Source organism: Echiichthys vipera, assembly GCF_963691815.1.
Source record: "Echiichthys vipera genome assembly, chromosome: 7".
NCBI lineage: Eukaryota > Metazoa > Chordata > Actinopteri > Perciformes > Trachinidae > Echiichthys > Echiichthys vipera.
In genome coordinates this window covers 21380306-21407677 of record NC_139832.1, presented here as the reverse complement: position 1 = coordinate 21407677, position 27372 = coordinate 21380306, and the positions used below count along the sequence as shown (strand labels likewise).

General features: G+C 43.8%; 1 protein-coding gene across 1 annotated transcript; it reads left to right on the top strand.

Moving 5' to 3' along the window:
- Positions 1 to 242: 242 nt before the first annotated feature.
- mtss1la (MTSS I-BAR domain containing 2a) lies at positions 243 to 25791 on the top strand. The gene is made up of 14 exons (XM_083917456.1): positions 243 to 728; positions 3661 to 3722; positions 3829 to 3902; positions 16490 to 16574; positions 16745 to 16836; positions 16927 to 17001; positions 19163 to 19320; positions 19466 to 19573; positions 20098 to 20195; positions 22111 to 22243; positions 22883 to 22957; positions 23721 to 23891; positions 24063 to 24228; positions 24481 to 25791. The coding sequence occupies exons 1-14, from the start codon at positions 660 to 662 to the stop codon at positions 25284 to 25286; spliced, it is 2172 nt and encodes a 723-aa protein (XP_083773582.1). The 5' UTR covers positions 243 to 659; the 3' UTR covers positions 25287 to 25791.
- Positions 25792 to 27372: the final 1581 nt, after the last annotated feature.

The window sequence follows — 27372 nt, the reverse complement described above, 5'->3', positions numbered from 1 at the left end:
CACTTTTGTTTGAATGGGTGGAGGGAGGGGAGGAGGGGGGGGGGGGGAAGAGGGGGTGTTCCTCCTTGACCCCTCCTCCTCTCATTATATGCAAGTGGAGAAAAAAAAAACTTGACCAGCCCCCTTTCCATTCCCATGGATCGTATTACGGGAGACTCCAGCTCCGACATCTGCTACCAACAACAGATCTGAGCGCGTCCCCGCGTCTCAGACCTGCGACCGATCCCGGCTCCCGTGGTGCCCTCTCTCCCTGCCCTCGTCGCCGCAATAGTGATCTCTCCGTTATCTGTGTTAAAGCTGCGATCATGAGAGGCCAAAGTGCGTGTCCCCTCCACATTTTCCGGCTGTAGTCCTCCCAGATTAGGCGAGTTCCCAGCTCCATCCCTCCCGTGCGTCAAGGCGAGTAGCGGCGGAGAGAGAGAGCGAGCGAGCGGCAGCCCCCGGTGCCATCGAGCAGCAGCACATTTCTTTTTGTCTATGCACTCCGCAGGCTGCTGGCTTTGGGCTTCGCATCCTCTCCACTGCTGGTTACGTTGTAATAGGAGAGGTCAACGAAGGACAAAACAAAGATCTCCATGTCCAATGTTTGAAAGCGGATATTTAATCTGATTTTTTTGTCTTTCAACGAGCTTTTTTTTTGTTTTGTTTTTTTTGACACCATGGAGTCCGTGGAGAAGGAGTGTGGAGCGCTGGGTGGATTATTCCAGGCCATCGTGAACGACATGAAGGTAACGCACACACACACACACACATACACAGGCTACATTAAAGTAGACAGGGATAATATCTGACCTTTGTGGTTGATCAGACGCATATTTTTACTGCCTTTGTCTCTTATACCGGGTCCTCCCCCACTGGAAACACCGCTGCAGGACATATTGAGGGATGAAACATGTTTCCCTTTGTGTTATTTGCATAATGTGCAGCAGGTCTGTCAGGCACTGGTTACATTTAACAGTAATTCAGCTCGTGTGTTAGTGAGCGTAGCCTACCATAGGCTACTGCTAAATAAAACTAAAATAATAACTAAAATGTTTAGTTTGTTAAGAAACGACTTAATGACTGAGTGTGTTTGCCTCAGGGGTCAAAGTCTCATCATGACTAGAATCAAATAGTGAAAGCATAGCTGCCTAATCAATTTCTGAATAGCAAAAGCTAGGCAAAAGGAGGGGAATTTAAATGTTGTTCAGCTATCTTAGTGCAAATGTTCTGGGGTGCAATTTGAGCCCCAAACAACTGTTCCTCCTTAATCCCATCCTCAAAGGTTTCCTAAATGTCAAACACAGGTTGAGCCATGAAAGGTTATAGATGGTGCTTCCTGATATTTGGCTTTGTGGCAGAAAAGCTGTACTTTAGAAATATTTAGTTAAATACACATTTTATCCTGGCCTTAAGTTGGTAACCAGATTGACTTAGGTTGCATGTTATTTGTGTAAATTATGAGCTCTCCACCTCTCATTATTAATGTTTTTTTAGGCAGGAACTATGTCTCCCATGGTGTGTGTGTGTGTGTGTGTGTGTGTGTGTGTGTGTGTGTGTGTGTGTGTGTGTGTGTGTGTGTGTGTGTGTGTGTGTGTGTGTGTGTGTGTGTGTGTGTGTGTGTGTGTGTGTGTGTGTGTGTGTGTGTGTGTGTGTGTGTGTGTGTGTGTGTGTGTGTGTGTGTGTGTGTGTGTGTGTGTGTGTTGGGGGAGGGGTCAAGTCAAGGAAGTTGAACCAGGGTGGTCTGTTGTTGTTCACCACAACAGATGGAAAGTGTGAACGTTCATTCATCAGGCCCCGTGGCATCTCCCTGTCTTCTCATTTTAGAACTGTGAATAAGTGAATAGTAAATAAGTCGAGCATCAGACGTCGCTTTCAACCTAACGAATGTCTCGTTGATAGGTGGCTTTCCGGGCTGTGGTGCCTTTGCACAGACTACTTATGGGCCCTTATTTGTCAGGCTCCAATCAGCTCTGGCCTGTTGGCAGGCCTGGCCTGGTTTCATATACTTGTATTTCCCTTTGGTGTTGTGATCATGCCAGGGCCAGAGAGAGAGAAAGAGGAAAGGGGTGCTCATAGAAAGAGGCACATCTGTGTATTGATAAGCAGCACAGATGAATGAGCCTGAAGCCCTTAGTCAGCACAGTGTCCATGTCCACTGTCTGAGACAGACATCTGACCTCATTCCTACCGCCTGGCTGCGCCACGCCATCCTGTCAGGCCAGCTTTACCCCCCACCCCCCACCCCCCCGGGAGCAACGCAGCAGCACTGTGGTGATCTTGTTGATTCGGGTAAAATGTTACAGTATAGTGTACAATTACCTACATGATACCCATTTGTTGCACTTGGAGAACTTAACTTAGCCTCTTTTATAGACTGAACAGACAAAATGTGCTGCTAAAAGCACCACCTGCTGGTTATGTAACTGTCTGATGAAGCTACATGAAAAGAAGCAAAAGAGTAGGTGGTAGAAGAGGAGGGAGAGGAATACAATGATTCAGCTCTATTACATCAGCAATCAAGAATTAGGTCAGCTATCGATGCAAATGGGATGTGTCCTCAAGCCTCTGCATGTGGGAAAGCAACCACCTTTCAAAAAATATCCCTGAGCAACACCGCTTACCTCCGCCGAGGATGACAGTTTTGACCTCGCCCTCCAGAAAACAACGAGGGAGTTGCCGGTTGAGGAAAAAGAGTGAAATGTGTGTCCCACCCTCCCCTTGCTGCTCTGCATGCAACCCCGCGTTGCCTACTTCTTCACCCGCCTCCCTCAGCTGTCTTGGCAGCGCATCCCTCCTGCCCCACTGGGAGTCACAGGCCACACAAGCTAATTAGGCACCTGTTGGAGTCAAGTGCAGACATCGAGGCTGGGAGGATCATGGCAAACATTTTTGTTAGGGATGATGGCTCCTAAATCACTTTCTAAAGCAGAGAGGAGCTGGGAGTTTAACACCGTCATTTTAAGAATGGAGGTTATACCAGAAGTGATGAAGAGCAAGACTGTTTCCCGATCCCAAACTGACTATATATAGTCAGGATGTGCGGTCTCTTTTGGCTTCTCTCCATCAAAGGGCCACATGGGGGTTATGCCCTTCCTCTCCTTTCTCCAGGGCTCAAGCTCTTGCTCTAATGGGATCTAGCCTTGAATGTGTTTTATGTTTGGCTTCTGCTCTTACAGCTCAAGGCAGTGTGTGATGATCCTGGGGTAAATCTAATCCAGATTTTTCAAAGACCAGCCATACTACATGCCCAGTGCACATAAACAGTCATGGTATGAGAACTTATGCAGATCATGCGTGTACAAAGGACATCTAAACATGCATACCAGCCCTGGGCAAAGAACAAGGAAGGAGGGTGTTTAGGCAGATCAAGGACAATATAACGTGTGCACTGATACATTATGTTGACCTTTTTAAAGACAAGTCAGAGCACGGAGCTTATACACCAACCTGTTTCTAACCCTGGGCTAAGAAGCCACGCTCCTTTTTGAGTTACTGCAACCTTTCAACTCTGTATTATCCGTGTAAATTAAGGAGAAAATACGGACTCTATCCAGGGAATATTATGTTGTCTTAAGCATGAATGCATGCAGTGTATGTGTTTGAAAAGGTATGCCTGTGCACTTAAATGTCCACTGCAAAATCTTTGTTTGACTCATTTCTTTTCCGTTCTCTCATCAGAGCTCTTACCCTGTGTGGGAAGACTTCAGTGCCAAGGCCACAAAACTGCACTCTCAACTCAGGTGAGAAGTTGTTCCAGTGAACAGTAAAAGCTTGATGAAAAAAGTTTGTGTGCAATATTTTCATACTCTGTATGCAGTCAATGAACATGTGTCTATTTATTTACAGGACAACGATTCTGGCAGCGGTGGCCTTTTTAGATGCCTTTCAGAAGGTGGCGGACATGGCTACCAACTCTAGAGGTAAGGATGAAAAATGACATATATGTGTGTATATATATATATATATCGTATATACACATGACTACACAAATTTTAAACATGTGATTGTGCAAGTCACACATTTCACCCCCATAGAGAAAATACTATGAGCAGGTGAAGATTTTTTACTTTTTAGAAAATAAGTTGCTACACAATTATAATCAAAGAAAACTAGTAGTGGACAGGCAGTGTAGCCCCTCAAGACGCATTTCTGCTGCTAGCATGTGGGGGGCTGACGGCTCAGGCAAGTGAAAATCTGAGCTTATTGTTTCTTCGGACTTAATGAGGTCTCCTGATCTGCTTTGTCACCCTGCTAGTGGCAGCAGACAGGCTGGACAGAGAGGCAGCTGATTAACAAAGATTTCTTTTGGAGTTGATCGTCGAGAGCAGTATGTAGGTCAAAAAAAAGCCTGCAAATGCGGATGAGCGTGTAAAGACTCCTGACACACACACACAATCATAATCACACAAACGTAGGCACGCGCGCACGCACGCACGCACTCGCAGATATTCAAAGAGTGACAGCTGGTAGCTGGCCACCTGACCTCACAGGTCACATGCCAACATGCTTTTAAACAGTTTGCACTAGCACAGCCCTCTAGTGACCACTTACTGCTGGAGGGACTAAAGAGGCATTTCTTCAACAGTGTTCACACATTCTCACCAGTTTTACTCCTATAGCATGTCCAGTAACAGTAGAGTTTATTGTCATGGCGATTCATCAACCTAAATGATTCCTGATGTGAATGCAAGATGAAGCAAGGTAGACTCGGGCCAACCTGCTAGCAGCCGGCAGCCTGCTTCAAAAAAAGCCGAGGTATCGACCATTTCAAGGCAGGACTTCAAAGGAAAAGTGTGTCCACTGTAAAAGAAGGTAAAACAGCAGAATGATAGATGGACCAGACAGAGATGAGAGCGAGGGCCGCATGGAGTTTTACAGCTATAGATGCATAAAATCCCTCTAAGTGTGTCACTCATACACCCACTCACTCTTCTGCTCCTCTCCCAGGGACATTAACTTTAGGATTAATGTCATCCTTCTCAGGCCACGGACTGTATGAGTGGTGCAGGGATCGCTATGTGGTGATAAGATACTTTGTAACAAATAAAGAGGAACTAATGAAACGTTTAGTCTGGTGCTGATGAAGCGATGGGTAGAAAATTAAGACATTCATTTTTTTAAATAAAAACTATCAAACAGTCTCTGCGGATGACTGTGTCGGTTTGTTGGTCAGTCAAACTCCACTTTGGTCCAGACTGAAATATCTCAACAGCTAATGGATTGGTTGCTATGAGATTTTGCAAAGATATCCATGGTGGCCAGAGGATGAATACTAATAACTTTAGTGATACACTAACTTTTCATCTAGCACTATCGTCAGGTCAAAATTTGGATTAGTCCAATGCGTTTTCTAGGATTAATTTTTCAGTTTGCTATGCTAGCGTTTACACTTTACACAGATTACAGAAGCACATTTCATTGATCTACTTCCATATTATAATTTTTTTTTTCCAAACAAGCCTCTACTTTGGTTTCCTTTGAAGTCCTGGAGCAGACAGCCCACGGGTGAAAGCATTATGCTGCATACACACACCCTCAGGCAGATCCGGCAAAATGCCACATTGTTGTCCGGTGGTTGGCACGTCACTTATGGTTTGTGTGACCTCCTGCTGTGTTCTTTAACTCCCTAATGAAGCACAGGTAGCACTTTATATTTCACATAGGCTATTGCTTTCAGATTTGTGTTATGTTTATAACATTTCCTGAGCGACCATGCTGGAGCTTGTTGTAGGAAACTATCAACTGTTACACAAACCTTCAGTTAAGTGCTTGTATTTTTTTTTTTTACCTTCTTAGTTTTTACAACTTTCTTGTGTCAATGATAGAGGCAGGATGTTTACGGGTTGCATTTCTCCAAAAAGTTGAGTCTGTCTCAACTTTTCACCACAGCCTGCTGTGGGTTTTTTTGGCACCCCCTTTGATTTAGGCCACAGCCTAAACAGACTACCCCAATCCAAATGAAGGGAAGGACTTGCGTTTTCCATGACTGCCTGATCTCATCTGAGTACCCGCTTAGCCTGTTTTATTGCTGGCCAGTAGTCATGGAAGAGCAATTGAAAACTTCTAGTAGCCCACCAAGCATCAAATGCTGGTAAGCAAGGTAACCCCTTGCGTCCAAAAATGCCCCCTGTGGACACATGTTGACAGCTATGCTACTTTAATATATAAAGTTATTAGTTTGTGGATTGGGTTGGCTTTGAGTGGTTGATTAACGGTGGCTTTGGCTTCCGGAATGCCGGCATTCTTTGTGAAGTCAAAACTGGGGTGTCTTTACGCAGCCTTTGTTTTGTCTGTGTGAATGACCAAAAAAGTCGGCGTTCCTTCAATGCGACGCTTTTGCAGAATGTCATTGTGAAAACAACAATGTGACTGTTGGACATAAAAAATAAGCAGTTTAAAGTCATCACTATGGGCCCTGAGAGTTTGTGATTTGCATTTGTAGAGTAAAAATTTACAGTAGATTAAATCACATTATCATTATCTTCCTTTAAAATGGGCTTAGTGTACAGAGCATTTAAGTTCAAGCGAAACATCTTCATTAGTAATTGTTTTTGTTTTTACCCAAACAATTATTCCAAGGAATCTAATAAAAGATACCGTGCAGTTTTTAAACCAACCAGCGCACCATGTCAATCCCACTTCTCCTGTGAGAGCTGTGCTGGTCTTTGCATGCTCTGAACCCCAGCAATTAATTTACCAGGAGGTATGTCGATATTTACTGGAGCTGGCTCGTAGTGGATTGGGATAACCTTTGAAGCCCAGGCTGCAGGCTCCATGGACAGAGTTTACGCAAATATGCCCTTCTGCCAGCTGCAGTGTTAAAAGTTATTGTCCTAAATTGGCATGCAGATGTTTTTCTCTTTCCTCTTCCTTTACATGGACTAACTTAAGACTGTCCAGGAAACTGTGGTAGATAAATGGAGATTACTTGCTCACCATTTTGAAAGTTTCTGTGGCTGTTTTTCCCCCCTTCACGAGTGTGTGGGTCTGTCTGCCTTCAGCGATCATGTTTATCTCATCGTCTGCACCACCATATAGGGCTGATTGCACCACAGGGGGCCGGCCCTCGGCTATGAACTGTTGGCCATCATCGCTGTCACCCCAATTCCCCTCTCGTGTTCGGGGACAAGCTCCAGCTGCTGGCACAGCTGGAGGTTTCATCGCGTTGTTCTTCTGCTTCCTTTAACCTACCTTTTTGACACACTCGTCACCCCTTTGACTCTCACACATGCGCTCCAGACTGTGCATGTTTTACTGCCAAGGAAAGCAACATTTCCTCATTCAGCTTCTTAATTGATCCAGGGAGAGAGAGGACAGTGAATGGTTTTATTTCCTCTCCGACCTGACTTGTTTTGTTGTATTTTTATGTTAATCTTTTCATATAAACCCCATAATAGCCTTATTATATGTGAGACCCTCCCCCATACATTACAACCTCCTCTCTGTGTCTGTACATGGTCAGGCTTCCTCTCGCCTGTGTTGTCCATTTTTAGAGTTTATGGTCATGGTCATGGCGTCAGCGTCTGTGTTTTATGAAGCAGCTGGAGGAGTCGGCTGCCAGCCGGTTTGGTACTGTGTCTGACAGCACTGTTTCTGCAAGCTGTGCTGATGGATCTATGTCTAAAGGCACGTCTGTCTCTTGCATCTGGGTGTAATAAAAGTCTGACGGCCACAAAGTCTACATTAGATCTATGTTTTTGGAGAATTTTAGTCTTTTAAAATATACATGTTTCATGTTTCAACACTCATCTTTTCCTTGGACTTAGTTTGAGGTTAGCTTAATAGCTTTTGGTGTGTTGTCTAGAACATTTTTGTTATTCATATGAAATTTTTTTCTGTGAGAGGACCGGACTGAACTGGTTTGGTGTTTTGTTGTTGCTAAGCTGGATGACATATGTTTTAGTGGAAGGTCGACTATTTTTTCTCCATTTTTGGACATGGTTGAATAAGATAAAGGTCAGAGTTCAGGGCTGGTTGTCCATCAGGGTATGAGATACAGCCTTATATTTTTCGGAGAGTGTGATGAGTCTAGTCGATTGGGGGGTTGGCCAGGGGTAGGGTTTTGGTTGCAGTGGGATTTCCACAGCTCTGGGTATCCAGGCTAGGCAGAGGCGTTTAGCTAATCCTCTTAGCCCCACTCTGTAACACACAGACACAGACTGCCTTCGCTTCTCTTTCTGATCAGCCACCCCTAGCTTTAAAAAATCACACTCTGGGATCACTGGCCAGACTGCAATGCACTGCACGTTTGTGCTCAACACTGACGAAACCTTTATCTCTTTACATCTGTGTGCCAGAGCCTGTAGAGCGCAGACACACCATTACACAGACATAATGTTCCTGTGGGCCATTGCAAGCTCTCTGTCTTTCTGTCTTTCTCTTCCTCATTCAGTCCATACTTAGTGGAGGAATGGAGGTATGCTAGTAGATCAGTGTCTCAGCGAAGCAGTAATCTGCTTGGCCACTGTGCTTCTCTGGGTTGGCAGATGGGACGGATATCCCTATCCGCCATCTGGACGGCCTGGCATGGACGAGATGCGACCGTGGCCTAGTGCAGAGCGAGATCAGGGGATTACTGTCCTCTGCTCTGTTACAGGAGCACAGCTATTTTTACGAACATGTCAAATAATGAGAGTGTGGCCCATGTGACCAGCACTGACATCCATCAGGTTTGACATTTAATGGTCAGTCCTGATATAAGCCTGTATTGTACTGGTACAGGGAGGTTAGTCTTGCATCTTATGGGTCAGAGCTTATGGATTTTAAATGTTTTGGATCTACACGTAGATGCAGTCACTTTAATAAATGCCATTGTGCTTCCACTGTGCCATTCTGCAGATTGTATGTGAGGCTCTTTTGGTATTTCACAACCTCGCTTAAGTAGCGACAAGGGCCTCTTATTTCTCCCTCAGCTGTCTACCTTGTCTGTAGGAACAGCTCTCCATGTCTCTCTAAAGTTTATCGGCCTCAACCTCAAATCTCAATGTGGTCGCTGTGTAAATTAATGTTTTCCATATATTTTCCATTATAATGACTACATGCAAAGGGAGAAGTGGCTGGGACAATGATGTGAGGAATAGATGAAAAAAAAGCTCAGAATAATAATGGAAAGAAAACGAATCATTCTGGTCTGCATAACTCCTGTTCTAAGAAGACAAACATGAGACTTGGGGAACACTGTGTTCGGCTATATCCTGAACATGAACTCAGTGTGGAAGGGAGCTGGTAAGAGGAGGGAAATACACACAAGGGAGCCTGATGTAGGAATGTAAGGGAGGACATTTAAAGAGGGAATGAAAGGGACACATGCACAGCTGAGGTTTCTGATTGGAAACAGCTGGAGAAATCAGCTGAGAGCGTAGGATCACTGGTCAGATCATGTGATTGTGTTGTGATTGTTTTCAGCACTACTTCACTGTTTTAGACATTCATAATCCTCAGAGGATGAATTCTACAGACTTCAGTGATTTCCTGAATTGTCCTCTCTATTGCCACTGGGTTGACGTTTTTGGTTATTAGCTAAATGTCTTAACAACTAGTAGATGGATTGCCATGAAATTTGGTACAGGCATTAATCTTCCCTGCCAGATGGATTTCAATAATTCAGCTGTACTTTGTGTGCTAAACTAAGATGGTGAAGATAATGCTGACATAATCCATTTACTTTGGAAGTTGGAAGGCGAAGCAGGTAATGACATCACAGTCGAGTTGGCGCTTTTACAAAAAGTTTGGAAACCGTTAATTTCACTGTGGGATTCGTTAGCAATATCAGTTGATAACATGTTACGCAGTATTTTGCACATACAAACACAGTAGCAAAATGTCCACAGACAGTGTGTGTACTGTGTGTACAGCACACAAATAAGACAGAAGTGCTCATAAACAGTATATCACTACAGCTTTCTTACTGTTGATGCGCTGAGCAACCATCTTGGATTTTGACTTTGGGGTAGGTGAGATTCACCTGACTTCCCAGTTCAAATGGAACGCACCATAAAATTTGTGAACATTATACGGTTTTATATTAATATTTTACATATATTATACAAATATTTGCATTTTCATTGTGAGCATGTTAGCATGCTAGGAATCCAGCTCAAAGTGCCATTGTGCCTAAGTACAGCCTCACAAAGCTGCTAGGAGAGTTGTAAGGTTTTGAATTGAGGTACTTGAATTATTTTTGGCTAAGTAGGGCTCCCAGTCCCACTCTAGTTCTTCATAGAAGCTGGTTGTGGTGGCAGTATGTGGCCATAATCAATCAACACGAAGAAAGAGAAAAAATTTGGATTCATTTATGGTTTAAAATGACAGTACACAATGTCCAGCATTTAATCTAGATAGCAGAGAAGAAAATTTCAGTCCAACCACCCACATGGAAAAGCTTTTGTTATTCCTATCAAATATAAAACCGAGAGTTTATATTTGACATCTAGGTTCCAACTGGTCTCTCCCTGCAAGCACACACCAATCTCAGCACCGAGGAGACTAGGGAGCGATCATATTAAACCTTCCTTCAGGGTACCTTATGGCTCAGGAGCATTGCTCAGGAGGCTACAGGTGGAGGTGGAGCTTCTGAAATGCTATATGAGCAACAGCAGGAGTGTCATCATTGTTTGCAAATGAGTCACTATGGCAAAGCAAAAGAGTGGGCAGAACACGGTTAGCTGAGAGGAAGAAGACCTTAGTGAAAGCGGTGCACAAGACAGCTTGTGTTGTCTGGTAGAACTGGCCCACAGACTTTGCTTCACTAAGTGAGTCATTCACAGACTACTGCCTCAATGTCTGTATCTGTTTGTATTTGAAGTTTGGGTACTTTGTATTGCATATAGGATAGGAGGCGAATTGAGGACAGTGCCCTGTGGATTTTCTGTTCTTCCCACTTTATTGCACAATACATTACGTCTTCTTCTTCCATTTCGGTTCATTTTCTTGTTTTCTCTCTCTGTCTCCCCTTTTTCAACTCCAGTGAAAAGCACATCTGGACAAGGGGTGGCGTTTATTTTTAGCAGCATTTATGTCCCTGAACAGGAAACTCCTTCAACAGAAAAATATCACTTCCTCCTTGTTCACCTCCTTCAGTCTCGTCCTAATGCACTACAGATCATGTTTTCACCACATAAGGACACACTGAGGTCTTTCCATGTCTGTGGGTGTTTCTGGTTGTGAAGTAATGGCCAGACAACAATGGTGTGTGTGTGTGTGTGTGTGTGTGTGTGTGTATGTGTATGTATGTGTGTGTGTGTGTGTGTGTGTGTGTGTGTGTGTGTGTGTGTGTGTGTGTGTGTGTGTGTGTGTGTGTGTGTGTGTGTGTGTGTGTGTGTGTGTGTGTGTGTGTGTGTGTGTGTGTGTGTGTGTGTGTGTGTGTGTGTGTGTGTGTGTGTGTGTGTGTGTGTGTGTGTGTGTGTGTGTGTGTGTGTGTGTGATTCTGAAGCTGCTTCCTCTGCCTTTCATTTCTATTGTTGCTGGTAAGAGACATTTGGCATTTAAGGAAGTGACACAAAGGTTTTTAATGCAGTGCTAACAGACAGCATATAAAGTGCATAAGTTCACTCAGAAACTCAAACTTTGGGGTTTTTCTAGCTTCTTAAATGGGATTTGCAACTTTTCTCTGTTTTATTACAATGTGAATTTAATATCTTAGGGCTCTGGACTGTTTGCTGAATAGAACCAGTTATTTGAAGACCTCATCCTTGAGGCACATTTGTGATACTCGCCGAACATATAAAACCTAAATATTGTAAAAAGGTGAGATTTCCGTGTGTTCTTTGATTATAAAGCAGATGGAGGTGCTAAACATCCAGTGAGTATCAGAGTATCAAAATGCTACAGAGCCACAGAGAAATGCCCAGCTCATATTCAAAAACTGTGACTTTAAACAAGCTGTGACTTTTGTACAGTTTTGATGTCACAACTGTACATACGTATGTAGAAAGTGCTGTTACAATGCCATTACAGTCATTCCCTGGCTGCAATGACCGTGCAGAAACTCAGATAGCGACCATGGGGAAGACCAGGAAACACTGGCCAAACAGAGCAGACTGGGCTTTTTTTCAAATATTCTGACATTATGAGAAAAATAATGTGTTCTCTGAACAATATAGCATGCAGACATGTTTTAGTTGAAATACAAAATACAAGTATGAACACCGGACCATAAACTCTCATTGAAGACAGTAATTATAAACAATGATTGCCTTGATGGCAAGTAGCTAATGCAGTATGAAACCCCTCCCTCAATCCCCCCACAACGGGTTTTGTTTACAAAGTCAAATATACTTTTCACCCCAATCTGTCAGCAGATGAACCACAAAACTGGGTGAAACAGATCTTTACTTTGTTACGATCATGAAGAAAGAATCTTGTGAAATGCCTTTTTTTCAAGTGCGGCTCTTATGGACGTGAATATACTCGCATCTTAGATCAGAGAGATTCTCAAAAGACTTGTCTGCATCTGTCATTCCCAATTTATATAACTTCAGTTAGATCTATAATTCTCTTGTTGCAGGCGTACAGTACTATGCATTTGTTTCACAGTCGATGTCCACACGGGGCTCTTTTATCCGCCGCTCTTCCCTCCATCAGAAGATATTATTCCCTAACCAGCAGACGCACGGGATGCTGCTTTATTTTTTAATACTTACTGCCCCTACTGAGATACACCGCCAGTACGCCAGCTGTGCTTTGAAGCCAACGTTTGATGATTTGAATGTATGATGTTTTATCAGGTTTGTGAATTCAGAAATATCAGCGCCGTATTTGCTTAAATGGTAACCAAACAAGACCAGTAAAGCTGATCAAATCAAAGCAATTCATGCTCATTCTCTTTTTGATTCTTTTCTCCACTGACAAAAAATGTTTGCATGATGTGTTCCAGTTACTTTGAGAAGATAAACACTCAAACCACACGAAGATTCTGATGAAAAACATTACATGAACCAATGATTCATATATTTACTGGGCCTAACGTGGGAGACTTTGACCTGGCAGTGCTTTGTTGCACCTGCAGCAGCCAACTAACATTTCCCCTGCCCCTTACCTTGACGTACCCAGCCGGCACCTTGGCCGTGTGTACCCTCGATCACCCCCCCCCCCCCCCCCCCCCTCTCATCCCACGGCCCCTTTCATCCACCGCTGTCTCCCTGCCAGTTCACATTCTGTAGCACTTAGAAGGCATGAGCGAAGGTAAAAGCAGGAGGCTTAACAGCCTATGCCAGCTGCAGTCAGCTCTACAGCCAAGGTGCCAAGGTGCCACGGTGCCAAGGTGTGAAAAAACTGTTGCATAATTGTCTCAAGTATGATGGCATTTCCTTTGCTAAACGGCAACTGTATGAGAACTTGACAAAAATCTCTTCATGTTCCTGGAACTGTACCTGTGAGGATATTTGGTACTTTTTCGCTCTGTAGCCCATATAAACATGCTTTATTGACACAGGAAATGGAGAACAAGGGAGCACCCACTTGACTCGGAAGAACTAGAATCGTAACTACAGCAGAATCTCATTCCAGCTCGATACTCACGGCTGCAAATGAAACCTGAGCCCAGCAACAGGGTTTAGATGCCGAAAGGGAGAGATAGTTAATCTACCATGTTGAAGACATCAGGGAATGAGACCCGTGGCAGTTTAGCTCCTGGCTCCCGGCTCCTGGCAGGAGAGTCCCCTATAAAGCAGACCTATTAAAATGCTCCTCCTACCCTGAAGAATCAGGGGAGTTAATCCGAACCAGCTCTGGATGGAAACACTCAGTAAACACTGGGACCACACTGAGCTGGTTCTGTATCCCAACAAACCCAAACATTGGGGGAAGTTGACCTTCCCACCAACAATACCACACACTTCTCCACATTCACAGCAGATCCGTTCGCAATTTATATTCATGTTCGGCATTTATAATGAAACAGGTGACATGCACGGCAGTCCCAGTTCTTTGCTCCATGTCTTAAGATATATGCTGTTATGCGTCCCTTGCTGGAACAGCTCTCTTCCTCCGTGGTCTGTGTTTTACTTCATTCATGCATGTGTGGGTGTCTGCTATGAGGTCAGCCCTGCTTCCCCCGAAGCCCCAGGGGTCCAAGTCTGCTAAATAATCACTTTTCCAGCTCAAACATACTTGAAGCCCCATTTCAAACTGCTGCAAAGACGAGTAGTGATAGATCTAAATATAGTAATAGTCGAATACTAAATATTTTATTTGTAAATAACAAACCACAAAATTACCTCAAAGGGCTCCAATAACTCCCTCAAAACAAAGAAAAGAAAAGGTTAGGGATCCCTCTTCATGGAAGGATGGATGGATATTCTTTATTTTTTCAATCCAAAACCTCCTCCCAGCTTGTATACTGTATGTTTGTCACATGTGTGTGTGTATGCATGCAGGGTGCTATGGGAGTGAATCACTGTAGCCTTGTCCATCCGGTCGAGGCCATAGGCCAGCAGGGCTCTTGGACATGGGCAGGAAGCCTCTGAACCTCCCCAGGATGTAGCTGTCAGCTCTCCCTCTGGGAGGGGGAGGAGGAGACGGGAGATGAAGAGGAGGGGAGATGAAGAGGAAGGGAGAGGAAGGGAAATTGGCAGGTGTGCATAGGACAGGAGAGTGGGGGTGAGCGGCACTCGCTAGCTGACAGTGACATTGGGAAGGTCTGTTATACAGATAAAAGAGCCCACTTTTCTCTCTCTCTTTCTCCCCCTCTATCTCTCCTTCAGTCTCCCTCAAACCTGCAAACGCTAATTTGCAGCTGTGGGCGCCTCGTGTAATGCTTTTAAGAGGAGAAAGTCAAAAGGGAGGGATGGGTAACCTCCACACACGTGTCCCGCTGTGTGCACGTTTCTCAATGTCTCAACACTTGGCTTTACGAAGCAATGAGCCCGACAGACTAAAGGCCGTTACATGACAGATAATCAACACCAGTCTTTTAAAGATGGACACCTCTTTCGCTGTTTATAGCAAGAGCTCAGCGTATAGGTTCCACATGTTAACTCAATCACTTACTGCTGGCGTTTTAATGCCTGCGTGCGATACAGCTGGATGACCTTTCACCTCTAACCCTCCCCTCTCTGTCACCTAGAAAAGCAATGCTGACATAGACAGCCCCCCCTCCCCTTCCTCTCTCACATCACACAAACACACTCGCATTATTCTACATCTGCCCCACGAAAATGTCTCAGTGAGATGGAGTCCAGATCCAGTGTCTCTTGAACTGGAGCAACCATCACTGGAGTTGATAGTCGAGTGGAGGAGTGAAATGGTCTTTGAACTTCAAGTGTGACGTGATATCAGCTGGAGTCGGTAACCTAGTTTCTTTATGGGATAGCTGGAAACTAGCGCAGATCTCACTGGACAACTATGTGGAGCATCCTTTTACTCAGTGTCTGATTCCAGGCCTACTATATAAGTCGTGTTTGTCTTTTTGTTTCTTTCTGTGGATCACTCTTTCGTACAGCCTGTTTTTGCAGTGCAGTGTTCAAGCCAGTCTCTCTCTCTCTTTCCCTCTGTCTCTGTCTCTCTCTCTTTCTCTCTCTCTTTCTCTCTCTCAGTCTGCCCTGCATGAATGGTGTTTAGGAAACAGAGAGAACAGGAAAGGCAGTGCAGGCAGGGAAGAATAGAGGGATATCCCCTTACAGGGTTCCCTCCTTTTTCCTCCAGGATAGAGGGGGTGGGGGGATGGTAAATCACACCACCTGTCCGCACGCACACACACACACACACACACACACACACACACACACACACACACACACACACACACACACACACACACACACACACACACACACACACACACACACACACACACACACACACACACACACACACACACACACAACCTGTGCACATGTGCTCCAAAAACCATTCATGAACATAAATACAATATTGCATGCCTACAGTCGGTGAGGATTGTGTGTGATTGTGTGTGTGTGTGTGTGTGTGACGAGAGACCCTCAGATTAGCCCTATGTGGCCCAGATTACAACTGGATCAGTGCTGATCAGTATTACACCGGCCTGTGAACCATCCATAAGACAGTGGCCCAGTCTGGGCTTTAGGGGCTGAAAACCCCATTTAATTACACTTCAGCAAAGAGGGAAAAGTACAGTACCCGATTCACACAAGCTGTTGTTTACACTGTGGTGAGAATCACTCACGCAATCTTGGAAGTGTCAAAGGGAGAAATAAATGTTTTGTTCAGAGGAAGGGAGTGTGTAGGGTTTTAGTTTTTCTGTGTCCCATTTGCTTTCACCAAACAAATGTGACATTTATGGGCTCTGCTTTTACAATCAGCACTCGTCCACCTAGTGGCTGCAGCTGGAACGCCTTGCCAGCAGGAAAAAGAAAACGCATCCTGATAAATCCAACTGACAGGAGAGAATTAACCGCTCAAAATGCTTTATTGATGTGTTATTTCTCCCCATAGAAAATCATGTTTTCCTAGGTCAAGGGGCATATCTGTGATTTGTAATGCCAACCTATTATATCGTGGGTGACAACTGGTTTGTTTTGTCTTATCCAAGGTGCCACCAGGGATGTCGGCTCAGCTCTGACAAGGATGTGTATGCGACACCGCAGCATTGAGGCAAAATTACGCCACTTCACCAAGTACGTGTCACCTGAGTTTTCTTCCACCGCAATTTTCTCTAACCTTGAGTGGATTATTGTGTTCCTGGTTCCCATCCCATCTCTGTTGACCTTCCTCTCTGCCACTCTGCACTGAGTGTTTTTGTGCTTCTCACTTTCTCTCCTTGTGTTGTGTCCCCTCGTCGTTATAGTGCTCTTATGGAAGGGCTGGTTACGCCACTCCAGGACAGGATAGAGGAATGGAAGAAGACGGCTAATCAGCTGGACAAAGACCATGCCAAAGGTGAACAACCTGAAAACACAAGTTATAAATACGTGTTTGTGAGCACTGCATATTGGGCAGAAATTGATACGTCTTTTCTTGTCTCCACAGAATACAAGCGGTCTCGTCAGGAAATTAAAAGGAAATCGTTAGATACCATAAAACTCCAGAAAAAAGCAAGAAAAGGTGAGAAAATCCAAGAGAACCTGTTGATTAATAAAACAACTCATGCAACTGGAGATTTTAGGGTTTATATTACATTGGTTGATGGTCGCTGGTCTGTGCCAGATGTTCAGACTGAACTGGTGCCATCTAGAGTGTAGAATCAGAAATGACAACTCAAATAAAATTCCTGGCATGATTTTAAAGAGCTCCTTTCCAGCTTTGGATGATTTATCTGCTTCTACCTTATTAATCAAAGAAATGGTTGTTTTTCCTGGCTGCGCTTGCATTAGCCTCTACTGCTGGTTGTTATTAAACTCCTATTTTCACACAGGATTTACTGTACATCAGTGGTACAGGCTAGTTATACACATGCAAAGTACCCTGATTTGATACAGCTAACACTGAATGTTCTTATGTCTCTCCTCCCCCTGCTTGCCCCTACAACCACTCCTGTACTTCTTTCTGGCTATTTCCCCTGGCTGTAGAGCTTTTAGGTATGTCTGCTGTGTTTCATGACATAGTTTTCAAAGGCCTAATTTTTTTTGGTCAAACTGCCAGTCAATGAAAATCCTGTGTTGTCTTAGCATTTTTGGTTACAAGAAGGAATTGTTTAACATTTGGGGAACCACGCATTCACTTTATTGCAGATTTAGATGAGGAGATTGATACCACTCTCCTGTACACTAGATATGAAGATACCACCAGCAGCTGTTTAGCTTAGATTAGCACAAAGGATGGAAACAAGGGGAAAACGCTAGCCTGGCTCTGTCCAAATATAACTAAATCCACCTACCAGCTTCAAAAATTACCATAAAAAAATACAACACATTGCTGTGTTACAGTTACGGATAAGCTAGTTAGCAAGTTAGCTCGCTGTTTTCCCCTGTTACCAGTCTTTATGCTAAGCTAAGCAGTTGGTTGTAGCGTGACAGACATAAGAGTGGTGTCTTCTCACCTAACTCTCGGCAAGAAGGCGAATATCAAAACCATTCCTTAACACAAACTTGAAGCGTTGCACTCGTTGTTAATATCCTAAGATTGTAGAATGTAAACTAATACATAGCTGTAAGTGAAAAGGGCCAAGGTCATAGCAGGAATAGTGCAGGTGTTACTTATGACGTAACAACGACTGATCTATTCAAGTGTTCTAGTAAGCGGTGACAGTGAGCCAGCATGTACAATAGCAGCGGGGCCATAAAACTGAAGTAGCTAAATGGAACTGAGCCACTATACATTAATCATTAATTTATCTGTTTCGAATGTAGCCTTTCAATTTCTAAATACCTCTTAATAGAGTAAGGAGCTGCCAATTTTTGGCAACTTATCTGGTAGACGGTCTTTCATTCCTCTTAGTAATTACTGCTTTGTTATGAGCCGACATGTGGCTCAGCAAGTGCTAAGCATCTTACTAAAGACCTAAACTTCTGGTTTTAAGGACCTATTAATTGTCAAGCTGTCAGATCCCGATGAGACCCTTAATTTAATAAGTGTCATATTAAACGCTGATATGCTTCAAACATATAGACAGTGGTAAGACAAATATACAGGGTGCTGCTTAACGACAATTACAGCGCTGTCAGAGGGATTATGAGTTGTTGCAAACGACGTATCAAGACAAATCTGAACTCACTCGAAACTATATTTCTTACTTAGAAATGTAAGTCGTAAGGTAGTTAGAGTGAGCGCATTGTTATTTGGTATAGACGGAACTAAATATGCTAAGATATACTGGAGGGTGTTTTTATCTGGCAGTGTATGTGTGTCTAAATCATGCAATCAGAGTGACCATGAGCATCCTCATCTCAAACTTTTATTATTTTGCCTTCCTTCACCTGTCATCTAGTGTCTTGAATGACCGACATTGACATTCTGTTTACTTTCGTGTGTCTAATCGCATCCATTCCAGGACCTTTCATTCCCATGTACATGAACCATTTGAGTAATTTTTGTTAGTGTGTTGACCTCCAGTAAACAAACAATTTATCATTATATGTTCTAATCATCTCTCATCACTCTCTTTCCCTCACCTGATCTTTGTGTACTTCTCTTCCTTCATGTCACTTCCAAAATTCCTATTCCCCTCTTCATTCCTCCTCCTCTCGTGTCTATCTTCACCCAACACCCCTCACCTCTGTTCTCCTTTGTCCCCCCCTTCTCTGCTCCCTTGCTTTTCCTTGCACAGGCCGGGGTAACCTGCGCCCCCAGCTGGACAGTGCCATGCAGGATGTCAGTGACTTGTACCTGCTGATGGAGGAGACGGAGAAGCAGGCGGTGCGAAGAGCCCTACTGGAAGAGAGGGGGCGTTACTGTACATTCATTAACCTGCTGCAGCCCGTGGTGGTGAGGAACATTTAGCCTTTGTTTTGTTATCATTTAAATGTCAATAGCTATGTAAATATATATGTAAATAGATAGTTCTAATTTGCTTGCTCTTTCTGTTGATGTGGTAGCAGTTTATGTTGATCCGTCCTGTTTCCCCCTCCAGAATGTAGAGATTGCCATGCTGGGGGAGGTAACACATTTACAGCCAATTGTTGATGATCTCACCATGCTGACTGAAGATCCACATAAGCTGCCAGCAGCCAGTGAGCAGGTAAAATATTGCTACTGATTCAATAAATGCTGCTGGTACATTTATAATCTGACATCCAATCAGAGAAGGTTCAAGGCTATTAAATGATAAATCTTCACTCACTCACTCATCTTCAACCGCTTATACGTGGTCGGGTCGTGGGGGCAGCAGCTCTAGCAGGGGACCCAAACTTGCCTTTAAATGATAAATCTTGTGATATTCTATATTTTTCTCATTGTCAACAATTATATCATAACCAGAAATTAATGGATCCTACGATTAACTATTTTCCATGTAATCAGAACCTGATAAAACTTAATTTTTAATGCCATTGACTTTCTTGTCCCTTGAGCTTATTTTGAGTTGATCCCACGTGCTCTGCTGTAAAGTCTTGAGCGTGACATAACGAGGCAAGGCTTGATTTGTTGTAATTTGTTAAAGTATATCTAAACAATTACATGTTTTTCTTCCTACCTATCCGAACTGGTAGCTACCTACCTAATATTGTAACTTTATCATTACCATATGATTATGTGTCGCCACAGGTTATCCGGGACCTGAAAGGCTCCGACTATAGCTGGTCCTACCAGACCCCTCCTTCCTCCCCAAGCAGCACTGGCTCCAGAAAGAGCAGCATGTGCAGGTATATCACACACACCTTTTTCCCCTTTGTTCTCTGTTCGGTGTGTTTTGTTTCGAGCTCTGTGTTGGATAGGTTGCTAAAGGAAGATTTTATTCACGTTGGATCTGAGCTGTCCTGCAGTTTAGAGTAGACACCCATGCACATTCTTGATTTCAACAAGCAAAATCATTCACTATTAAAGGTTGTCATGACTACCCCCCCCCCCCCCCCCCCCCCCACACACACACACACACACACACACACACACACACACACACACACACACACACACACACACACACACACTCACACACAACGCCAGTGACAGTCGACATGCAGTACATGGCGTATCTCGCCAGCGTCTCAGCTCTTGCTCCCGGTAGATTTGCGGTTCTCAAGCTTCTTACACCCAGATTAGCTCCAAAGCTGTGAAACATTACAGCCTGACAGCCATGAGCCTACACAAGAGCCAAATTCCACATATTTCTCATAAGTCCAATGGTGATGGTTCAACAAGTTATCCATGAATGTGAGTCAGAGAAATTAGCTATTCTTTATATGTAAACCCTTGTAATGTTGAGTTGAGGAACATCTCAAGTCATCACTTTGCTTTAGTCTTACAAAACCTCCCTGATGTTTGTACCAATAAACACCGCAGTCTATTTTTAGTGCTCTATATTTATGTTTGGCTGACTAATTTGGATGCAGATTTAGGTTTTACATCGCAATTAGAGTTATGTGTTTTAGGGTAGAATAAGACTAGTCCATGCAAAGCTTAACTTAGTTTATCCACTAAGTCTGTAAGAGGTTTTTCATGGACTGAAAATCTTATAATTTCCGCTGCATGGTTCAGTTGTGGGTACAAAATGAAAAAAAGAATAGAAGAAAAACAAGCTCACTTAGTACTTCTTTAAAGACACAGATGAGAAAGAAATAGTGTCTAGTAATGAATCATATATGGTTGTTTTAGTTGTCATATTTAATTTAGCATTCCACCTTAAGCCTTACCCTAGAGTACAAAGATTAAGGAGAAGTGATAACTTCAGATATATTCCAGAGGGAGAGGGGGGGAAGGAGATGTGGGAGAGCAGTACAGAGGGAAGGTAAGAAGCACAAGTTGTATATTTTCAAATGTGTGGGTGACAAAGAGAAGCAAAGCGGAGTGAGAATGACATAGCAAGAGTAAAAAAAAACCTCAAAGAAAGTTGTTAATGTTCAGAGGGAAAGACAAATCAAAGAAGAGATAACTTTTGAATGCTCTTTGATGTACCAAACTGAGAAGAATGGCATCATTTAGAATTTTCACATAACACTGCCTTCATGATCTCAGCTTTTGTGATCCATTTTTTGTCTTTTCTGCCATGGACTGAACGCAAATCTTCCCATAACAGAACAAAACCACAAACAACAGCAACAAACATGCTGTACGAAAGGGGCTTCAGACTCACCCTCGTCAATCATAAATGTGCTGCTATCATTGGCACTAAGTCCCACCCACAGCCAGGCCCCTGGTGTGATGGGACAGATGATTATATTTTAATTTGAACACGGTTGATGTATCTGCTTTTCTAAAAAATAAAAAGCTTGTGCATTAAGTATTTGTACGTGTATGCTGCTCTCTGCTGGACAACAAAGACATGCAATACCCCTCTTCAGGTAGTTTTCTGTGTTATCATTTAATTTTAATGTGACATGGAAAAGGCACGTCTCAATGAAACAAACGTATCTAATAAATTATAATAAACTACTAAATAATAAACAATCCAATAAAAAAAGTAGTTGTTTTTTGTAACAGAAGGAAACAATAATTTAACATGTTTTTCATTTAACAATGACACTGTAAATGCATACATTAATTGTTTGATTTGTTTTAGTTTGGTCATTGTATATCCTCCAAATATATTGAGTCATTTACGATGTGATATCCTGTCAACAGCATCCTCCAGATGCCCTCGGCAGGAGCCCATCGGCTCAGCAGCGTCTCCTCCCACGACTCGGGCTTTGTATCGCAGGATGCCAACACCCACTCCAAGCCTCCGTCGCCCATGCCCTCTGACATCACCAGCCAGGTAGCAGTCTTAGCCATAACACTAGAGTTTATTCTTTGATCAGGAGGAACTAAGGGATTTTATGGCAGGAAAAAAAAAACGGAACAAATCAGACTTGTTAGCTCCAGAGATTCCTCAGGCAGTAATGCTGTAGGGCAGGAGGACACAGAAATGACACCTCTTTCATGACACAGTAGCTCCACGGCAATTCACTCTTTTTAACAACAATCCTTCATACATCTTGCACCTTCAATCTTGTCATGTTTGCACTTCAGACAGAAACCCATACGTCTCAATAACAGCTCGATAGCTCAACCACCAAACCCAGACAGAGCTTCTTGGTTTTGCTGCAACAGAGCTTCCTCTGTTGCAAATGTTGAATTTTTATCCCACCAGACTGAGAAAGTTATGTGAGTGTAGTATATAGAACGTACTCAGCAGCACCCAAACTGATGCAATGTTCTTTTCTGAATCAATGATCTTCCAGGCTACTTTATTTTCTATCCAGTCTGTGGTCTAAAGATCTCCTCAGAGACCGAAATACCTCCCGTCTCCTAAAGCTCATCAACGCTCTTCTTCAACTCTCACCCTCTTTCTGTGCATCTCTCATCTCCCACACCTCCTTCCCCACTGTTTTTGACTCCATCTTCCCTTTCCCAGAAATCAACAAGCTCAGCCTCCTCTGAGGCTTCAGAAACCTGCCAGTCTGTCAGCGAGTGCAACTCTCCCACAGCGGTTCGTACTGCAGGCATCTCACCAATCTACTTGCTTTATTGGACACACACACACACACACACACACACACACACACACACACACACACACACACACACACACACACACACACACACACACACACACACACACACACACACACACACACACACACACACACACACACACACACACACAAAATATGCTGTGCATTCCACTCATTGTTATCTATAGCTTAAAGAGGCCCGTGGGCTCTTCTTGACAGCCGCAGTGCGGTTTGACGTAGACTATTTATGGATGGCGAGCACTCTGACTCAGACTTGTCTGTCCATTTCGCAGTTTGGCTCATGCTCATCCTTCGGTACCTTCCGCCCTGCTTTCTCTCACACTGGCACCATCAGGCCTCTCTCTGTCATACTTCCTGCGTCCCCCACATTTAACCACTCCCCTGGATCCAACACTCCCTCACCCACATCAAAGGTTCCTAGCTGGAAGGTTTGTTTTCATTTGCAATTTTACTTTTTGGGTTTGCTCTTTTAAAACGCTGTTGCTTCTTTGCTTCTTTGCTTCTTGTTTTATTGCCTTCATGCACATTAATGAGCGTAAATATTAACCTCACAGTCACCATGTTGCTGTCGCTCATCAAGCTACATCCACATCTAACCAGTTCATGAGCCAAATAGTTGCTCCCGTGTTTAACTGACTTGCACGACTGTTGGGTGGACACCACTGGAGACCCACAGTTGTTAGGAGAGGCTCATTGTTCCGTCTGCTGCTGCTGCAGGACTGGGCCAAATCCTGTGAGCCATCACTGTCCAGCACTTTGCAGCGTAGGAGGGGGTCTGTGGATAAGATGAGAGAATTTGAAGCTCCGCCGAGTCCACTGGGGTATTCTGGGATGCATCTAGATGATCCACATCGAGCGAGAATTGGCCCAGGAACCATCACAGCCAAGGTAAGAAGTCCTCAGGGAGTAGAACTTTAAATGTCAGTACATAACTTTGTATGCCTAGAGAATAGTAGTGTGGTGAATTGCATATGTAAATGTGTGCTTATCTCTATGTACTTTCTGTGTGTGTGTGTGTGTGTGTGTGTGTGTGTGTGTGTGTGTGTGTGTGTGTGTCAGCATGGTGAACCACTCTCTCCAGCAGCCAGTACTCTAGCTATGGTTCTGACCAGAGGCTTGAGTATGGAGCAGCAGAAGAGCAGCAGGGACTCTCTGCAGTACTCCAGTGGCTACAGCACTCAGACCAACACCCCCTCCTGTTCCGAGGACACCATACCCTCACAAGGTAACACTCACCCATCACAGCCATACACTCCCTCAGAGGCATAGAATTGTCCTGTTGTTTTTAAATGTAATTATGATGTGATTTTTTGTAATTTGGAAAGTGCTGTATTATTTGCTTTCAATGCCAACATGATTACTGTAGTTATGTAATAAAGCTCAACGGCTGCGAAATGACTCTTCAAAACACTGGTGTTTTCAGTATTTTGTATCATGCATTGGAAAATAGATGCTCATGATTCACTGTCGCTTCTAGGTTCTGATTATGAGTGCTACTCTCTAAATGGGGATGCTGACAGCGAAGGACAGGCAGACTTTGACAAGTCCTCCACCATCCCTCGCCATAGTAACATTGCTCAAAGCTACCGCCGCATGATCCAAACCAAGAGGCCTGCCAGCACAGCAGGTCTGCCTGCAGGTAAGACGCTGCAGGGCACTCCAAACGGTGCAGGGGGAAGCACCTCTGGAGTCATTACCTCAGGGACGGCCACCATTCGCCGGACTCCATCCTCCAAAACTGGAGTGAGACGCACGCCCTCCACATCTGGCCCCATTCCCATCCGGCCCCCTATCGTGCCAGTCAAGACCCCCACAGTGCCTGATACACCGGGGTATGCCAGCCCGTCCCAGCATCATGCGGGCAGCGAGGACTTTCTGTATGGTGATGACCCAACTGCTAGTGACTACATGAGGGCTTCTCCAAAGCGGATGAGCCTCCCCGACACAGCTTGGGGCTGTGGAGGAGGAGGGGCGGACAGGACTGTTTACACCCAGCAGGGCCCCAACATGGCCGCCCACAGCACTGAGGAGGACCCTCTGCTTGCTGCCAACCGCCACAGCCTGGTGGAGAAGATAGGAGAGCTGGCAGCCAGCGCCCACGCACTCGGTGAGGGTCACTTCCCTTTCAGCAGCCCTCTGCCAGGGGATCCAGCTCAGTTTGCGCCCCAGGAGTCATCCCCTATGACCCAGGAGGACAAAGATATGCTGGTGTCTATACGCCGGGGGGTGAGGCTCCGCAAGGCAGTGACTGACGACAGATCGGCTCCCAGGATTCTGCGGTAGCTGAGGGAGAAGAGGGCTGTTAAGAAGTAGCTGTGGTGCCCTTATTTACAAACTGAAGCTTTGTAGGGACATGCAGCTGCACTCAGAACGGAGGTACCAGTAACACAGAGGATGTTATGTGGTGAATGAAGACCAGTTCACAGAGTAATGACAATTGACAATTTCATGTCATCTTTCATGTATGTATTGCGTACGTACAAAGTAATCCATATTTTTTTGGTTTTTATTCTTCACTTTGTTTTGTTTCTGTTTGTCTGGGCTATGTGGCTGTACATCTCTGCTCCCTGCGTGACCAGTTTTTCAGCCTACTTTGTCCTTTAGGCCCCAGTGATGAGGATGTCACTACTGTAAGGATCGAATGCTCTGTGTCTTTGTAATTGCTCTTATGATTATTATAATATTGTGCATTTCTTAATTAACACAGCCACCTGTCAGTGGAAAGTGATGGGCAATGTGCTCTGTGAGCCTGTCTTTATGTTGTGTTTCTCATCATTACTGTACAAGTACCGTATTATTGTTTGTGTTTAATAAGCTGAACAGCAGCTGTGCAAGTCATGTAAAATAGGAGCAATATGGCAGTGTTTTTATTGCTGTACTGTACTGTCAATATATTCTGCAATTAAACATGCTTTTTATTGTTAAATGGCTGGGTTGTAAAGTTCTCCTTAAAAGGTGTCAAATCTCTCCAACACATCAGGAATGCAAACAATATGTTAGTCTTTGGTTGCTAACATGCAGTGTAGCCTATTTGGCAGTAGCTCGATAGTTATTAGGTTACTCTATTAACCCCATTTATTAGTTGTATATTTACTTTCTAAAACTGGCTTTAACTATTTTCTCCAGTGTCCCAAGATTTATTTCTTCTTGACTTTCTACTTGTATTTATCTTTGTTTTTTATTTGAATTGTATCTTTTAAGGGGCTTTCCTTACTAAACATTTTATGTTGCAGTTAATCTCAGTAGCCTATTTTATGTTTTTTTCTAGTAATATGTATTTTCATCAGTGTGTCTGCTGTAGTTTCACCTGAAACCCAATTATATCTATTTTTCCCTCGTAATTTCCTGCTTAGTTCACTATAACTTCCTACTAATTACAAGACTGCAGTACTCTAAAGAAACAGACGAGGGCGCCAGAGACCCTTCACTGTGGCCGAGCGAACTGGCGCCGACAGGAACCAGTAATAGAGGAGATCGACGTTACTGCTTCTGTAAAGATACTTGACATGCGGACGGCGAACGATTAGTGGGATAAAAAAAGAAAAGAAGCAGGTAAGGGCGTTCCTCCAGGACGAAGCATTTATGTCACACACCAAGGACACCATGGGAACTAACTGCGAACTAACCTACTCAACTGTAGGCTCTTTGTTCACTTGAATGACGTCAAATGACCAAAATATATGTCTTACATAAACCTGTGAGCGATGTACAACAAAATGTAGACCACCATATGGGCCTTTTCACAGATGTAAACATAAACATCCCAAAACATTCTCTGTTTATCTCCTGGTGCAGTGTATGTGAGTGACATCAGCTGACAGGAAGTTAACACTGGAATTCCATTAAAAAGGTCAAGAGGCTAAGTCGAATTTACTTAACACGTGCGTCCATTTTGGCCAGCATGGGGAGGCTTTTATTTTGTAAAACAAACTCTTCACAAGCAGGCTGTGGGATTTATGTTCCTGGGAGCTGGTTAAACCCCCTCATTATTCTTTAAATGATTGGTCCTGCTGAAAAACAACTCCTTAACAGACTGTGTAAAGCTATTTCCCCCCCGGATGACAACAGTGATGATGAACCACAGGAGCCTTTTCCCTGAACTGCTGTAGCCTATAATACACTATGATAAAAGTCCATTTAGACAAACCATTTATAAGAAGCCACTTAAGTACTCCTGGAAAAAAAATGAACAATAGACTTCATAGAAGTGGAAGAATGAGGCAGAGAGGAATATAAGTGATCTCTTTTAATCTCTGACACTGACTCATCACTGACAGTTATAATTGATTTGCAAAGACAAGTGGAGGAATAGGACCAGATAATGGAGATCAGACAGTTTGATCCAGTGGTCTAACCATATGATGGGTGG

What these genes read in the sequence shown, in the direction of transcription:
- mtss1la (XM_083917456.1), top strand. Translation starts at nt 660, where the DNA reads ATGGAGTCCGTGGAGAAGGAGTGTGGAGCGCTGGGTGGATTATTCCAG. An exon ending in CATGGCTACCAACTCTAGAG is followed by an intron (nt 3,903 to 16,489) that starts GTAAGGATGAAA and finishes GTCTTATCCAAG; the next exon opens with GTGCCACCAGGGATGTCGGC. An exon ending in CCTCTGACATCACCAGCCAG is followed by an intron (nt 22,244 to 22,882) that starts GTAGCAGTCTTA and finishes TCCCTTTCCCAG; the next exon opens with AAATCAACAAGCTCAGCCTC.